An 18191-nucleotide genomic window follows, 5' to 3' on the forward strand; every position below is an offset into this window, starting at 1 on the left:
TAGCTCCTCCATAATCGACGCTAAAGACTGGAAATTGAGAGAGATAAACGTAATCCAATAAATGAATTAAACTCATTCGAAGAGCAAAACTGAAATCCGAAGTTTAAAAGAGCTTCATGCCATCGTGACTAATTAAAGAGGCGAGTGAGTAAATGTACCATTTTGCCAAATAGTTGAACAAATTTAAAGAACAGTTGAAACCAAAAAGCAAAATAGAGAGATCTGTGTTGCTCGCCGTTATTGATAAAGAACCGAAACTTGATCGTAAAGAGCAATATAATTGGTAAAACTTGAAGAGAAGGAATCAATGCAAACATTTGACAGTAAATGATTCAATTAATTAAATGAACCAAAAGAAGTTTTAGTGGCTGCAATAGAGCTTAACGTTGTCAAACATGAAGATTTAAAATGTTTATCAACCGGTAAATTAATTAAAGTCAAATTGTACAAGTAATATATGCAATAGTTCAAGATAAACTACAAGCTAAGAATCTCTATAATCCTAGGCAAAACATATCTTAACACAATTTCCAACATGTTCGTTTTGATTCCACAAAAAAAAAATATTTCTCTTAAAACGCATGTTACAATTTTTAGGTAAGGTTCAAGTGTAAATTCCGGTACCAATGATATTATGTACTCTAACCATGTTTCTGTAGATTCCGTGGGTAGAAGTGGAGAGTCCAAACATATCTGGAAGCCCAAAGTCACCAAAAGAGTCACCCCTTACTCTTTTTCCTCTCCATTGCTACGATGCGTGAGGGAGTCGATCTATAGAGAAACATAACGCATGCATCCCTTACTCTTTATCCTCTCAATTTCAGTGTTAGTATCTCCTTACGATGAAAACATCTTCTCTGTTTTGCTGGATTTATATGATATCCAGGCCAAAACCATGCATCAAATCATTTTCCTGGATATATCCAATAATCTTATGTTTGTAACAGAGAAGAAATAAAGATATAAGTGTGTGACAGAGAGATAGAATTTGTAGCATAGACAAATCATAGAGTTAAGAAAGAAGAAAAGTAGAAATGAGTCACAGAAAATAAGAAAACTGAGGATTCTTCATTGTATTCTTACGAACACGGCAATTGACGAAACGGAAGATATTAATTGCTTAGAACTTACTTGCCTTTGGAATTATATGCGTACCGTAACTGCTATCTTAATTGTCACGGAGAGGTGGGAGAAAGAATAGGAAAAGAGGTGACTTTTGGTTGTTTTTACAGAAGTGACTTTTGGATTCTAAAAAGCAAATAAATAAGGGGGAAAAAAAAAGATAGTCCAAAAAATTGACAAAAAAGATAATTGAGTTTGTAGGGCAAATAGAGATGCCACATCATCTTGTATTGTCCCTCTTTTATATATTTATATAGATTATGAGAACACGCTAAACACAATCTGAAAAGTAAATTGTATACTAGCTGGCTTCCTTTGTCTCTCTCTTTTCTTTTTTTAAATTTTTTGTAAAGGAGCCAATATTTGCTAAATTATAATTGAATATAAATTACATATACGATGAATTAAACCATGATATTTGGGACATATTAATATGCAAACGTTTTTTTACTTGTTTTTTTCCATCATTAAACATATAGTCTTTCATTAATATAAATAATAGCAACTTGTCAGCCGGAATAATAAAATATTCTTGAGTTGGTATTATTTCATGAAATCTTGATTCACGAGGGAAGTGCAGATGATGTTACAGTTCTTTAATTGAGTATTTTGTTCACACTAAGCTGACAAAAGTGGTGCTATAAATTTGTAACGAAATCAAAATTAATGTAAAAATTATCTCTGAGGTGTTTTTCCTTTCTATATTTTTTTTAAAAAAATCTTAATAATTGCTAAACTTTCATGATTATAACAAAAAACCAACCAGTCAATTGTAAGTTGCTTATACTTCTGTTACAAATTTATAATCGTCGATCCATTCTGGTATTATTGACATTGACCTTGGGTTCGGAGTTTGTATGGAGTAATATATAGTAGTAGCAAATTATGAACTTTCTTTTCTTTAATTTTCTGAAATAATTTTAATTTCATCAAATAAGTATTCTACCAACTTGGCAAATTCTAATGTTGGTAATCGTGAACGAGGCATAGTTTGAGGAGAATTTTTTGGTTTACCCTTCAAACTAGTAATACTATAATGACCTTAAAGTACTAATAACATTTAACATATATATTAGTAATATTCAAATCTTAAATTCCCACCGTCCATAGTCAGCTTACTTCTCTTTTTTTTTAATATATTTTTTATAATCATGTGGTATTAGAATCCACCGGGAATTAAACTTCTAATCTAAGTTCAGGCCGCGTAGAGTCCATTAAAGGGGAAAGCATCTGTTCTCCTCACTGAAGATTTTTTTAATTAGCATGATTTAAAGTTTAAACACGAGATCTCTTGATAAATGTAAAAGAATCTTATTTATCCGTGATATCAACTTACACGTGACCATGATTACTTAATTGATTACACATTCAAAGTTATATATATATATAGAGAGAGAGAGTGTGATAGTCTCTTATGCCCTTACTATTCTAATTAACTTCTAGTTCCTAAATTCCAACAAAATTAGATCATTTGGCAGGGCTAGGAGAAATGGAAGTTGAGCAAGTTCTTCATATGAATAGAGGGGAAGATCAAACTAGCTATTCAAACAACTCCTTACTTCAAGTTAGTCTCTATCTCCCTCTTTCTCTCTCTAGCATTTTACTTTGTGTAATAAAATACTTTCCCCCCGCCTAAAATAATCACGGGAATCATAATTAATATGATCTTATTATATATATATATTATAATTTTTTTTTCATATGTCTACATTGCCAGTACTAATATTGATTTTCTTGGATTCTTGATTTTCAGAAGCTGGTTATTCTCAAGGTGAGAGCCATTCTTGAAAAAGTCATACAAAGAATTTGTCATTTAGGGTTTCCAGAATGTATAACTTTAGCTGAGTTGGGATGTTCTTCAGGGCCAAATGCAATATTACCAATAGCTGAAATGGCAGAGATTGTTGACAAATTAAGCCAAGAATTGAATATTCAAAAGCCTCTTAATATTCAAGTTTTTTTGAATGATCTTGTTGGCAATGATTTCAACACTGTTTTCAAACTCCTGCCTAGTTTTTATAAACAGATCCAAAGAAAGAGGGGATTAGCTTCATGTTTCATTGGAGCTATGCCTGGTTCATTTTATAGCAGGCTTTTCCCTCAACATTCTGTTCATTTGGTGCATTCTTCTTATAGTCTACATTGGCTATCTCAGGTTGGTCATTTCCCTTTTCTTGAATAATTGGTTAAAGGATATATTATGCACTGATAGAGTAAAGATTTTTTATGCCATCGGTGCAATTTAATCATAAAATTTAGTTGTCTTATCTTTCGGGGTTTATAACCTATTTGGTCAAGTTTTTTTGGGTTGTCAAAAGTCTTTTTTCCCAAAGTTAAGGTGTTAGCCAAGATTTTTAGAAAAAAAAAAAAGGTTTTGATTAGAAGGCGGAGCAGTTTTTGATAGCTTCTTCCTAAAAGTATTTTTTTGAACAACATTTTGAGAAAAATATATTTTGAAGCATTTTTTAAGAGCTTGTTCAAACACTAATTGTTGTACAAACGTGTTTTTCAAATTAATTAGCCAAACACAAATTGCTTCTCACCAAAAATACTTCTGAAAAAAGTACTTTTGAGAAAAAACACTTCTCAAAATAAGCTAATTTTAGAAGCTTGGGCAAAAAGTTATAAGTGAATTATAGATATTTCTTACACTATCACTGCAATTTAATCATAGAGATCTTTTATACTATATTGTAATTTAATCAATATATTTTAAGTACCTGTCTTATATTTCATATAATTACCAATTTTACTTTTTTATGGACGATTACATATCATTATCATCATTTAGGTAAGCCAATAGTATAAATTTTGATTATATAAAAGTTAAACTTCTAACTAATGTTTTTAGGTTCCAAAAGGGTTGGTGACTGAATCTGGTTTTCCACTGAACAAAGGCAACATTTACATAGCAAAAACCAGTCCTCCTAGTGTTCATGAAGCTTACTTGACTCAATTTCAAAAGGATTTTACTAATTTTCTTAGTATGCGCACTGAAGAGATGGTAAGTTGTGGGAGTTTAGTTCTTACTTTCATCTGTAAAAGTGATGAAAATGATGGTTGTGATTTCTGGGAATTGCTTGGAATCACTTTGAATGACATGGTCATTGAGGTATCACTTTCTAATTCTTCCTAAGTTACATTTTGATTCCATTTATATGTACTTTTTTCGGTCTATATTATCTGTCATTTAAGGTTTTGGTGCATTGTTTCAAAGTGCAGTTGTCTTGTTTATAAGAGCTTTTGTCCAATCTTCTCTTTACAAAAACAAACCCCCCGTTTGACCAAGCTTTTATTCGGCCAAAAGTGCTTTTTTTGCCCAAAAATTGCGGTGTTTGGGCCAAACTTTTAGAAGGAAAAAAATATTTTTGATGAGAAGCAAAAGCAGATTTTGAGAAAAATGTAGATTCTCTCCAAAAAGCACTTTTCTAAGAAGCACTTTTGAGAAAAATACACTTATAAATAATTTTCAAAAGTTTGGCCAAACACTAATTACTGCTCAAAAGTGCATTTCAAATTAATTAGCCAAACGCATACCGATTCTCACCAAAAGTACTTTTTTGAAAAGTATTTTTGAAAAAAACACTTCTCAAAATAAGCTAATTTTAGAATATTAACCAAACATGCTATTAATCTCATACGTGAGATCTGAGGAGGGTAGTGTGTACACAGTCTCACCCCTACCCTATAAAGGCAGAGAAGTTGTTTTCGATACGTTGTCGCTTTAAATCTTCTCTTTATCTATCATTAAATATCTCGTTTAGTTTATACTACTGTAATGGAGTAGTAAATGCAAACTTGATAAAAACGTAATAAATTAAAAGAGAAAATAGTATCTTTTAAGATTGATTTAAAAAAATATAGCATAATGAGGTATAAAATGGTGCTTATTTTGAACATAATTGGTTGCTCACAACTTGAATTTTATTATCGCAAACTAAAGACCAGCTTCCGTCTTACAATTCTTTACACTCAATTTTTTTTTCTTTCGCACTCACTCTAGAAAATAAAGTTAGTGATGATTTAGTTTAACATAAAAATGTGACTTATTTAATAAATTACGGACCGGCTGAAAGACTGTTCTCAACTTCTTGACATCGGATCATCTCAGATGTTCATGATTTTTTTTTTATTGACACAGGGGTTGGTTGAAGAAGCCAAGTTAGACAAGTTCAATCTTCCACTATATGCACCTTCTACAAAAGAACTAAAACAAATTATTGAGAAGGAAGGCTCTTTCAAACTATTGCACCTTGAGACATTTAAACTCAAGTGGGATTCAAACATGGCTAGTGATAGTGAGAAAGAAGCAATATTATTTGATGAGAAGAGTAAGGCCAAATATATAGCTGGAAATATGAGAGCAGTTCAAGAATCCATATTAGTAGAACATTTTGGAGAAGAAATTATGGATGATTTGTTTAAAAGATATGGCAAGAAAGCAATAGAGTACATGAAGAATGGGAAAGGCAATATTAACAATGTGGTTATGTCTCTCGTCAAACGAAATGAGAAAGAGAAAGTTGTTCCCGTGTGACCTATAAGTTATGGGTTCGAGTCGTAAAAGCATCCATTAATGTTTGTATTAGGGTATACTTTCTACATCACAACTTTTGAGGTGAGCCCCTTTTCCCGACGCTAACAAAACAAAAAATAGAGAACCTTTCAAAAAGGAGTGCTTTACCTCCTTAATAGATTTATCCGGCACGAATTAATTGGTTAATAATAATAGAGAAATTGAGAAATTGTTTAAATATTCACTTTTTATTTCCAGTAAAGCAGTTGTCGAGCTTGATGTATTATTTGTTATGAGTACACAATAAATTAAAGATTTGTGGAAATTGCATTTATAATTAGTTTCATGGTTCCTCTGCTCTGGAACCAACCCTCCCCCATTTCTCCATAATGCAGCCATTTTTTGCCACAATGTGGCTCCAATGCTCCCTCATTTATGCCCCAAAAATGGGGATGAATAGTGTTACTCCAAATTTAGAGTGACACTATTCATCTCCTCCATTACTATTCATCCTTATTTTATTATTATTTTTATTATTTAACTCTTTTAATTTATCTCTTTATATATACTAATTATGTTTATGTAATATCTTTATAATATTAATTTTTACATCTTAATTTTGGCGTATAATTTTGATAAATTAATTTTCGTGCATTTATTATTTTTATATAAAACTGTAAGTTAATTTTATTATAAGTTATAATTGTACAAAAAATATATAATAATCTCAAAAAATAAACGGTGCAAATATAAAATATTAGATGTTGCTTAAATTAAAAGGTGCGAATATAAAATAACTGCATGTATTATATACTGCACAACATGATAATCGAGGATGAGCGTGATCTTAATGCACCAATTCAAGATGATTGGGAATGTCCACCTCCAACGGTAGAAATGGTAGTAGATGAAAATCACCGATTTGAGCAATTTTTAGCTCGACACAAAAATATTAAGGATAAAGATGCTCATTTTGCACTTCGTAATGCATTAATAGATCACTTATGGGAGCATACTAGAGGTGAAAGTTGAATATTTATGTAATATTTAATCCGAAGTTTACCATAATGTAATATGTATTTAATTATCTTATATCTCAATGATTTCACTTTTATTTGAATTATCCATTAATATATATATAATCTATAATATTTGCTTACAAATTATATTATTTAAAAATTTATAGTATAAAATAATTTTATATTAAATTATATGGGATTAATATGTTAAAAATAAAAAAGATAGAATTTCTTTAATAGAAATAAGAAAATAAAATTTGAATAAAAAATAATAATATAATATTGAAGAGAGAGAAGAATATAAAATGGAATATTTTTTTTGGAATAAAAAAGATAGTAATGGTTAGAGTAACTTTACTCCATTTTGGAGGAGAAAATGGAGGCAAGGGTTGGAGATGGGCTAAGTATGTCTTTTCAAACATTTGCTACATGGAGAAAGACTTGGGTTTGGGGCCTACAAAACTAGATTCAGCTAACCACAACTGGGTTAGTTTGACCACATGGGTTGCAATTTGCGAGGGGTATTATCACTTTTAGTATGCGCCAGAAACTATTTACATATGGTAGCCAAAAAAATGTATAACATTTGTATAATTTTTGTATATAACATATAAAATGTATATATATACAACAAATATACAAATTGTATACAATTTTTTCGGCTATTATTTTTACAGCGGCTATACAATGTCATTTTTTCATTTGCCAATGAACAAAACAGCCCATTAATATTTGGGCCTCCTGTTAATCATGCAGACGAGATGGCAATATTTGTTTAGAAATGACACTATTTAGTCACTTTAAAGGGCTGCTATTTAAGAATTAACTACTGTGTCATGAATTTCAATTTTCTAGTTCAATTTTCAGGATACAAGTGTCCTAAATTATCTTGAAATTAAGGTTTTTAGTGCAAATTTTCAGGACAAAATAAATAATGGCTAATCCGTAAATAGCCCTAAGAATGGCTGTTTGTGTACTTCTTCACATACCCATATATCAACAAACACCACGATTTCGAGAATTAAAGAACCTTTCTCAGTTAGGAACTTCACAAGTACTTAATATATTATTTGAAAAATGTCCTACAATACTTTTGACATTTCTAAATATGTAAAATTCGTTTTGATAAAAAATATTTAATGAATCAATGTTCGATTATTCAGAAAATCATATGATTTGATCATACTACTCCAAAGACTTAATTCGCAGATTGATCGCTCCACTTTATATCCATGACCTTTCAAGTTTCAATCAATAGGTAAGAGTTAATGGTAAATATTTACTTCGATTTAGTGTTTACATCAAAATAAACAAATTCATTTTAGTGCTTATAATTTAAAGTGAATGAATGTATGAAAAGTATATATATTTTGCATTCTTTAACTTGATGTATTGCATGCAGATAAATCTTTTGGCAAGAATTAGGCCCCACAATACATATTTTTTAAACCATAAACCTGCTCCTAGACACTAAAAAGAAGTAGTAATAGCGTGGGCTAGCTACTTTTTAACTTCTATAATTAAAAAATATTCACTGTTATGGAATTTCAAATTTTACCGGTGAAATCCCATGATAATGTCCTGAAATGTTATTTCTAGAATTTGAAACTCCATAACAGTGGCTATTTTTTAATTATAAGAGTTAAAAAAGTAGCTACAACAATAATAATAAAATTCAGTGTGATTCCACAAGTGTGGTCTGGAGAGGGTAAAGTGTACGTATACCTTACCCTTACCTTGTGTGAATTAGAAATGTTGTTTCTGATAGATTCTCGGCTCAAATAAAATATTTTTAAAATAGGTTTAAGAAATACAAGAGTAAAATACTATGATAAAAATATACAAGAAGAGAAAAGTATTGGTAGCAAAAATAGTAAGATAACCAAATCAAAAGAAATAACGGTGGTAATAAAAAACGTGGCTATTATTTGAATTCTTATCCCTACCGTTTAAGTCCAAAATAGGACATCTACTGGGCCAAGGTCAGAAAGCCCACACTCACCCAAAGCCCATTTACGTCCGCTTTTACCATCATATAAATAAAACTAAATGACAGTCTCTTCAAACCCTAGCAGCAGCACTGTGTAGCAGACGTTAAGAGCTCTAGAGAGAGAAAGTGTGTGTGTGAGAGAGAGAGAGAGAGAGAGAGAGGGGAAAAAATGGTGTCAGGATCTGGGATTTCAGCGAGGAGGATAGTGGTGGACGCGCGCCACCACATGCTCGGAAGGCTATCCTCAATTTTAGCCAAAGAATTGCTCAATGGACAAAAAGTAGTAGTTGTTAGGTGTGAAGAAATTTGCTTAAGCGGTGGACTCGTTAGGCAGAAAATGAAGTACCTTAGGTTCTTACGTAAGAGGATGAACACTAAACCTTCTCATGGTCCTATTCACTTTCGTGCTCCTTCTAAAATCCTCTGGCGTACTATTCGTGGGTATGTTTTTATTTATTGCAAATGTTGTCCTTTTTAATTATTTTTGTATTAAAATTGTATTGGTAATTTGTTTGGAGCTGGATTTAAGAGGTAGATCTCCTATTTTTAGTTAGTGGGTATAATGTATCTTATGTATATATATTATGTATATATGGCTCTCGCTGTAGAGATAATTATGCTATTGTAATGGGAGATTTCATTTTATGATGAAGGCGTAGGTGAAATACTGAAGTGTTTAATTTTGGTTTTAGATATATTTTTTATGAATGGGTTAGTATTTGATTGCTCTTATTGCGGTAGGCTTGACAGCGAACGTAAAAGTTGCTGATACGTGATGAATTCTCATAATGAAATGAGCTGAACTTAAAGAAATTAGGACTCATATTGTCGACCCCAACTTGTTTGGGACTTGGGCATAGTTGATGTTGTTGTGTTAGTATTTGATCATGTGGTGTTTAAATGAAAATTAAGTATGTGTGATCTAGTTTTGAAGTTGTATATGTTCCATGGACAGATGTAGACCAGCTCATACATTGTAGTGAAAATTTAGTGGATATTTATCCTGTATGCAAAATGTCTGCCTTAATGCTCTTTGATTTTAGTTAGTGTTGCAATAATTGGAAAGAAAGATGTTAAAACTGGTACTCTAATAAATGATCTTCCATCTTCAAGGATTTTATCAGCATCCTTGTCTAAAGCATAGTGTTTATTAGGAGTATTTTTAGTTTGGTTAATGACTTGTGTTTAGATAAACTTAGTTTTAAAGAACACATTTTTTCCCTTGAGAGGATAGATTATTTTGTATTCAGAAGAAATTGACTATAATAGGGATTTGATACAGAGGATTCAGAATGATGACCCCTATAGGTTTGTGATTAGGTTATAGTTGATTAATTGATGTTCTGCATATGCAACCCGCTCACTCAATCGAAAATACCTTTCTTTCTATCTCCTTTTGTTTGATGAATAGCACAGCTGCTATTAGTGCCTTTAGAACTGCTAGTTGTTTAGGCAAGTATTGCTAACTCCTGCTACTTTTACAGTTGTCAATGTTAATGTCTTGTTTATTTTACATTAGGATGATTCCCCACAAAACTAAGCGTGGAGCCGCTGCACTTGCCCGTTTGAAGGTTTACGAGGGTGTTCCACCTCCGTATGACAAGATCAAGAGGATGGTCATTCCTGATGCTCTCAAGTGAGTGGCAGGACAACACACATAATTTATTTTGTTCTAGTAATTGTATTCTTTTTAATTTTTTTATCTGAAGCTTTTACTCTTCTTCTTGACTAGGGTATTGAGGCTCCAGGCTGGACATAAATACTGCCTCTTGGGAAAGCTTTCGTCCGAGGTTGGATGGAACCATTACGACACTATCAAGGTATATTTCTTGTCATTGACCATAATTTGATTTCTCTGTTGCTGTGGTGTTACTTTACATTTGGAATCAATGGAGCAACATTAGCAGTTGCTTGCTGTTTCTTGTTAAATAATGTTCTTGACTTCATTTTTATGTTCTTTAGACCAATATGAAATGTAATTCTCAGCTCCAAGCAGCAGCTAGCGTTTCTTTTATTTCTGCTTAGCGCTTGTTTCATGTAACTATGAGCCCCGGCTCCTCTTTCTTCACTTTTTTTTGGTTGAAAATCTTTCATATCTGGTAGTTTGTAAATAGAATTGAAGTCTAAGTTCTCTGTTTTGATATCGAACTCTCTTTCTGGTGCGATTACCATATTATTCACATTGATCATTATACCTTTTCCTTGTTTACTGTAGGAACTTGAGAACAAGAGGAAGGAAAGAGCTCAAGTAGCATATGAGAGGAGAAAGCAGTTAGCAAAACTAAGGGTTAAGGCCGAGAAAGCTGCTGAGGAGAAACTCGGTCCTCAACTCGCCATTATTGCTCCAATCAAGTACTGAAGTCTAAATATAGTTGTTTGAAGTACAATTTTGCTGGAGATTGATGTTTTGGCTTAATTTGTTCCTTCTTAGGATACTGTTTTCAGTTTTAACAATATTTTTCATTGAGCAGACTTGTGTGTTACGTTTATTATCATATATTTTGCTACTTAAGATACGGCAAGTCTTTCTGAAAGAACGCGAACACATTTGAATCGATATAATTAGTGAAATGATAGTTAAATAAAGATAACTAATACTGAGAATGCATTGGTATCTTTCACCCTGACAAGTTTAATAAAATTAATCTCAGAATATATTTTATCTATTTTGTCTTATACGTAGTTTGTGAGTGAACTGTTACAGTATTATTAATATTTACAAGAAAGTACTCTTAGTATTTTTTTCAATAAATAGTTCATCATCAATACTGCTGAAACACATTTGAGAAATATGAAAATAGCTACTATGTGAAACAAAAAAAAAAGGAAAAAGAAAAACAAACAGGTAGAAGTGTGAACTCCTACAACTAAACTTCAGAGTTACGATTTTTTCAACGGTGAAATTATTTGAGAAGTATCATATGAAAGTTTAGAGTTTGGTTTCTTTCTATTTATTTATTTTATTTATTATTTTCAATTGTCATTTTGCTTTATGGACTCTTACCTTTTCTTTAGAGATGTATATTTGAGAATTGAATTGATGTTTACTGTTAAACTGTTCCCAGTAAAATTGCAATTATGAAAATTCTAAAACAAATTGCGTAAATTTATTATTATTTTTTTCATATCTTCGCATATGTTTTTGGACTAATTGTTACAACATTCTGAAAATTATTTTGACAAAAACTTTAAGAGAAGCTGAAATTTTAGTTAATACTTAGCTCCCGTTTGACCATAGATTTTGGCTTCATTTTTTAAAAAGAAGATTTAAAACATTGTTTGTTTATGAAATATGATCATGTTTTAGAAAATAAAATTTTAATTTTCACTCACAAAACTTAACTTTTCCTCAAATAAAATGAATGTCCAATTATAACTTCAACTTTAAAAAATTATTTTTTAACAACTTCAAAAATTATTTTTTCAAGTTTTAATCAAATATATGTCCAAAGCTTAATGTTGCAATCATTAAGCTCTCAAAGGAAGCTTTTGCATTTTTTTTTATGTTTGTACTCTCTCTGTCTCATATTATCAATCGTGATTACTAAAAATAGTTGTCTCAAATTATTTGTCATTTTAGAAGTTCAAGACAAAATTAATAATTTTTTTTCTTTTTTACCCTCAGTAATAACTATTCTTGAAGACTACAAACACCTCAATTAACTTTGTTCAAATACCAATATAAGTCAATCTTGTTTTCTTAAACGCTTTATCAAGTTTTACACAAATGCAATCAATAATAATGGAGATGACACATAAATTGAGAAAAAAATTAATGAAAAAAGATTAAATATTAAGACATGAATAAAGGTAAAGTAGTCAAAATTGTATTCTAACTAATTTTTCTTAAGGGGCGTGTACAAAAGAATCATGACAAGAAGGAGGGAGTGCCAATTAGTAGCCATATTTAGGCAAATTATTTGCCAAAAATATAACTTGCCGTAAAGTTCACCAGCCGTCACCCTCATTTAAGCTAGAAAATAGTGGTTATTGGTTAATAATCAATGTACTAACCTCGCCCTTCTTTTTGCTTAAAATTATTATTAAATGCATTTATTAACATTTACTACTATTCAATAGTGAAACCAACCAACAATTACCTGCCGTCCTGCCCTTTGCTTTTCCCAAGCCATCTGGTAAGATTTTTTTCCCTTTTTGACCATATAATTTATTTCTAAAATAAAAAGAGAACATTAATGGCTGGAGGGACGGACAATTCTAAGCTAAAACTCTTTATTTTATGTTGAGAAAGGTATATTTTTAGCCACTCTCAAAGAAAAACTCAATAATATGTGTATTATATACAAAAAATATATACATAATTTATATATTTTTCTGCTAGCAAATACAATTAGCTTCGGCCGACTGATTATTTATATGTTTTGCCCTTTTATGTTCTCGTCGGAAGAGAATGACTTTTGGCTAATTCTGATTTCTGTATTTAAAAAAAATGAACAAATTTCCAACTGTGAGGGCGACATATTAAAATCTTGATCGAAAACCTTTGAGCCTATATAAAAATTTTTGGGAAATATTGTTTGGAAAATGCAGTGATATCAAACGAACTTTCAATCTAAAGAGGAATATGGGTAGTAAAGAATATTAACTTTCGTACGCATTCGTATTGTACCATATATAGGATGAAGATTTCTCTGAGACAATAAATTTAATGTGAGAATATATTTTTACTTGTTTTATTATCTTCTACTATTTACCACAAAAAACTTATAATAGATTCTTTTTTTTTGGGGGGGGGGGGGGGAGTGACTTTAGAGAAATACTTTTTCTCTATTATTTAATAAAATATATTTTTCTTCTCGTTTTCTTTTATCTTGTTCTCGCTTGTTGCTATTATTTTTTATTATTATCTTTTCTCGTGCTATGAGTCTATTAAAAACAAACTCTTTACATATCCATTGTAAGGATAAGATTTGGGTACTTAATACCCTTCCCTAACCACGAGGGAATTATACTGAGTTTGTTGTTGTTGTAAATTATTTAACAAAAATAAAACTAATTAGATGGGAGAGATTGAGAGTTAATTAAGTTAGTAATAATTATTACTCCACTATCCACTACCTAATTAGAGTAAGTAGCAACGACTTTTCTTTTACCCCACCTCTTTAATTCTTGACTTTTCATTCTCTTAAAAAAACACAAAACCTTTTCTCATGAACTTCAGTTCATTTCAAGGTGTCTTTTCTTTTACCCCGCTTTCTCTTTTGACTTTCCATTGTCTAAAATCTCATAACCTTTTCTCTTCAACTTCAATTCATCAAACCATATATATATTCAACGTTCTTTCTTTATTCTTCTTACAAATAAACTTCAAAAAATGGCCGTATATTTCTTTGCAGGTATAGCACTTTTGTTTTTGTTCAATGGATTAACAAATGGAAGAGTATTGCAATGGCCATCAATTGGAACGAATTTTTTTGGATTTATTCCAACAATTTATGTAGATCAATCTGGTTTTGCCCATTTTGAAACAATTCAATCTGCAATTGATTCTATTCCTTCCAACAATTCTTATTGGATTTGCATCTTCATCAATTCTGGCTTGTACAAGTACACTTCTTCACACTCTTCTCTTCATTTTTATATATGTATATTTGCATAATCTGTAGTGAATCCAAGATTTAGAGTCAGTAGATTCTGCTCTTATACGAGGACGAATATAGCCTTTCGGCTACATGTTCAACTGAACCCAAACTTTCGATACAAAGTATGTTTTATATGTAAAAATCAACTAAAATCTCGACAAGTATTAAATTTGAACCTATAATTTTAAAAGCACTGAATTCAATACTAAAAATCTTAAAAGATAAGCCCATTAAATTTAAATCCCAGATTCGCCTATGCTCTTATACGTGCACAATGAAATCTATCAAGATTTTGCACATATAATATGAAGTGTTATTATTGTTGTTGTAGTTGTTCTTCTGATCTTTTGTTTTGAGTGCTTTATTGTTCTACATAAATCATACATGTATATGAATATATGTGTATTTACCACAAAAATAAAAAGATATATGTTTACTTATTTTCTTGGAGTTCTCACTTTGTATGTAGATATTTTTTTTGACGACGAAATTCGTGTAAAAGTTATTACTATTTTTTTATTTATAAATTCGTGTTAGAGACTAATTTCTGCATTTACTATATGAAGGGAACAGGTGACAATCCCAGTTGATAAACCATTTATTTATTTAAAAGGTGCAGACGTGAAAACAACTGTTGTTATATGGGGTGCTCATGATTCACTTGTTACAAGCCCAACATTTTCCTCTTTTGCTGACAATATCATAGTGGAAAATCTTAATTTTACCGTAAGAATTAAAATCCTATGACCCTTTTAAGATTTCTTTTCTAGTTTATATAATTTTGATGTTTATTTTTGTTTGGAGTAGAATTCTTACAATTACCCACCAGAGAATAATGGAAATCAGATGAAACCGGCATTAGCAGCGATGATTTCTGGGGATAAATCTGCATTTTATGGTTGTGCTTTCTCTGGTTTACAAGATACATTGTTGGATGATAATGGCAGACATTATTTTAAGCTTTGTACCATTGAAGGTGCCATGGATTTCATTTTTGGTACTGGTCAATCCATTTACGAGGTATGACTTTTGTAATTTATTTAAACGTCAAATATTTTAAAATAAATTTTTATTATTAAAACGACTAATATTTGGGATCGGAGGAAGTATTAAACTAAGTGTATTCATGAGAAAGCTAATAAGAAGCAAGTTTGTTAGAAATATATTGATGTGTTCGTTAATTCCTACTCCCTTCGGTCCATAATAAGTGATCTTTTTATCTTTGGAACACTCATTAAAAAAATACGAACTCCTAAAAAAAAGAAGAATATATTTACTAAATTAACCTTAATTAGTTGTTATATTGACACATTAGAATATGTAAATAAGGACAAATTTTGGAAAAATAAAAATAATTCTTCCTTAATTATGTAAATGGACACTTATTTTGGACCAAAATAAAAAGGTAAAATGATCACTTATTATGGACCAGGGGGAGTAATTAATTTAGAATTTTTCTTTAGATATGTATGAACACACGCTTGTTAACATTTTTGTCCATTTTATTAATGGAGTGGAGACAATTTTAAAGTCAAATTTCCCATACATACAAACAAAGATGGAAGCAAAAACAAAGTTTTCAGGTTAGTCTTTACCTTTAATTGGATAATTAATGAACTAAAATCCATAAATAGGCCTTGGATACCTTTAACTTTTCAGTAAGGAGGGTAATACAGAGTTTCACATTAGATCTTGTCTTGGTCTACGCTTGATTTTTAGTATACTCTTGATTTTTTAGCCAGTTAATTAGATTTAAATTAACTAGCTCAATTGTTGAATATGAGAGCTGAGACAAGTCTCAATATATCAAAGACGATTCTTTAGATAGTTAATTAAATTTAAATTTGTTAGGGTCCCTGAAATTATGTGTATATCTCACACCAAGGTAAATTGTTAAACCTTTCCCCAGTTACCGCGACTACACAATACTTTTGTGGATTATGGTCTATGATAGTAGAGAAGTTGACAGATAAGTCACCTTTACATAATCGTACATGAGATTTTCACATCGTATGTCTTTGGTAATTTAAATGACATGCAAGGGCGGAGCTAGGTGGGCGGAAGGAGTTTAGTCGAGCCTCCTTCGTCGAAAATTACACTGTATATATAAAGTCAACTTTTTTCGTGTATATATACTAGATGTTGAATACCTTTAACTTCTTCGCTTGTTTACTTTTTTTATCATTTTAAATTTCCTTAAAATTCTGCTTCCGCCACTGATAATGTTATATGACAATTTTTGTAATAGGATTGTACAATATTGGTGAATGCTGGATCAATAACAGAAGATTATGCAGGATACATAACAGCACAAGGAAGATTAGATCCAAATGATGCAAATGGATTTGTGTTTAAGAATTGCAAAGTAATTGGGACAGGCAAAGCATTTTTAGGAAGGGCATGGAGAGGTTATGCTAGGGTCCTTTTTTATAAGACTGACCTCTCCAATATTATTGTTCCTCAAGGTTGGGATGCTTGGAATTTCAAAGGCCACGAGTAAGTCTTATTTTTACAATCTTCTTATATATATTACATGTCTTTTAATGTTTTTGTACGTCCACTACGAAAAAATTAGAATTAGATATGAACTTCATCGCTAATCTGTTACTAAATTACTCGTAGCTAATAATTTTTTTTTTATAATCTGTCGTTAATCCACTGCTAAATAAGACTAGTGACAAATTTATCTGTTTAGCTACATTTATTTTTAGTAGTGGTCCCTTAAAGAAGTTATATATTAGTAGTCTTAATCAATGGCGGATCCAGAATTTTCACCAAGGAGATAATTAGATATATCGAAAAGTTAACGGGAGTCCACGTACAGTAAATCTACATAAAATAAAAAAATCTATCTAGCGATATAGTGTAATTTTCCGACAAAGGGGTGTCACTTGGTTCAATGTGGCTCCGCCACTGGTCTTGATAATAATGATTTTATATTTGTTTAAACTACTGCCCTTTATCTTACCGTTAAACCTTTCACTTAATTAGCGCTCAACTAATTGGAACGGTAAGACTAGATTAAGATGAGGGTTCTTTACATAAATAGGCGGCCATATTCATTATTTACTTTTTCTACCAATATACATAAATTATATATTGATTACATATAATTATACACGTATAGTATATACGTTATACATATATTATACCTTCGCTGGCTATTTTTAGTTTATACATTGGGTGGACGATTATTTGGGTGAATTCTTCTTAAGTATAAAAATTACAAACAACAACAAGAACAACAAGAACAACAACAACAACAGTGAAATTTCATACGTGGGGTCTGGAGAGGATCCCTACCCTGGAAAAGTAGAGACTGTTTCCGAAAGATCTTCGGCATTAAAAGTACAAAGAGATGGCTTTTAATCTTTTGAATAGTTTGAAACAAATACTGTCTGCCAAATTTACTATTATTAATAAAAGACAATATCTTAAAAGAAAATTTGGCAACACTTTTATTTAACTAATAGTTTTTGTTTGTTTAGGGACCAATTGACCTTCTCAGAAGAAGACTGCGATGGAGATGGAGCAGACACTTCAAAGAGAGTTAGATGGGAAAAGAAATTAAGCAAAAATATGGTGGAATCATTAACAGATTTGTCTTTTATTGATACTGATAATTGGATTAACGGACAACCTTTTATATTGTTAAATTAGACATTAGTCACAGTACTTAAAAGTGTTTTTCTTTCTTGTTTTTCTTTCCTTTCTTTTGTATGTCCTTTTACTCCATTAATTACATGTACTTTAGTATCCAAGAACATGAATATGAAACCTAATGTTATTTTACTATCAGCAATTTTTCAGTATATTTTAAATTCTTGGCGTAGAATATAATATTGGATATTAAGTTATGTTTTATATTTAATATTTGCCCATTATGTTCATGAACTTCCTATGCAATTGATGTTTACGAGAGTAACATTTGGTTTATTAAA

General features: G+C 30.8%; 3 protein-coding genes across 4 annotated transcripts; all 3 read left to right on the plus strand.

Annotated features, from left to right (window-relative positions):
- Positions 1 to 2421: 2421 nt before the first annotated feature.
- LOC104092505 (probable caffeine synthase MTL3) lies at positions 2422 to 5950 on the plus strand. Of its 2 annotated transcripts, XM_009598118.4 has the most exons (5): positions 2614 to 2686; positions 2876 to 2893; positions 2985 to 3277; positions 3974 to 4234; positions 5264 to 5950. In XM_009598118.4, exons 3-5 carry the CDS (start codon positions 3014 to 3016, stop codon positions 5657 to 5659), a joined length of 921 nt encoding a protein of 306 aa, XP_009596413.1. In that variant the 5' UTR covers positions 2614 to 2686; positions 2876 to 2893; positions 2985 to 3013; the 3' UTR covers positions 5660 to 5950. The 2 variants fall into 2 exon arrangements, with proteins under 2 accessions (XP_009596411.1, XP_009596413.1); XM_009598116.4 differs by having other exon boundaries at positions 2422 to 2686; positions 2876 to 3277; positions 5264 to 5949.
- A 2770-nt stretch (positions 5951 to 8720) lies between these two features.
- Positions 8721 to 11163, plus strand: LOC104092506 (large ribosomal subunit protein uL13w). The gene is made up of 4 exons (XM_009598119.4): positions 8721 to 9088; positions 10167 to 10283; positions 10380 to 10467; positions 10863 to 11163. Exons 1-4 carry the CDS (start codon positions 8817 to 8819, stop codon positions 11004 to 11006), a joined length of 621 nt encoding a protein of 206 aa, XP_009596414.1. The 5' UTR covers positions 8721 to 8816; the 3' UTR covers positions 11007 to 11163.
- A 2687-nt stretch (positions 11164 to 13850) lies between these two features.
- Positions 13851 to 18042, plus strand: LOC104092507 (probable pectinesterase 29). The gene is made up of 5 exons (XM_009598120.4): positions 13851 to 14215; positions 14817 to 14976; positions 15058 to 15270; positions 16499 to 16746; positions 17739 to 18042. The coding sequence occupies exons 1-5, from the start codon at positions 13983 to 13985 to the stop codon at positions 17908 to 17910; spliced, it is 1026 nt and encodes a 341-aa protein (XP_009596415.1). The 5' UTR covers positions 13851 to 13982; the 3' UTR covers positions 17911 to 18042.
- Positions 18043 to 18191: the final 149 nt, after the last annotated feature.

This window comes from Nicotiana tomentosiformis, chromosome 9, assembly GCF_000390325.3.
Source record: "Nicotiana tomentosiformis chromosome 9, ASM39032v3, whole genome shotgun sequence".
Taxonomy (NCBI): Eukaryota; Viridiplantae; Streptophyta; class Magnoliopsida; order Solanales; family Solanaceae; genus Nicotiana; species Nicotiana tomentosiformis.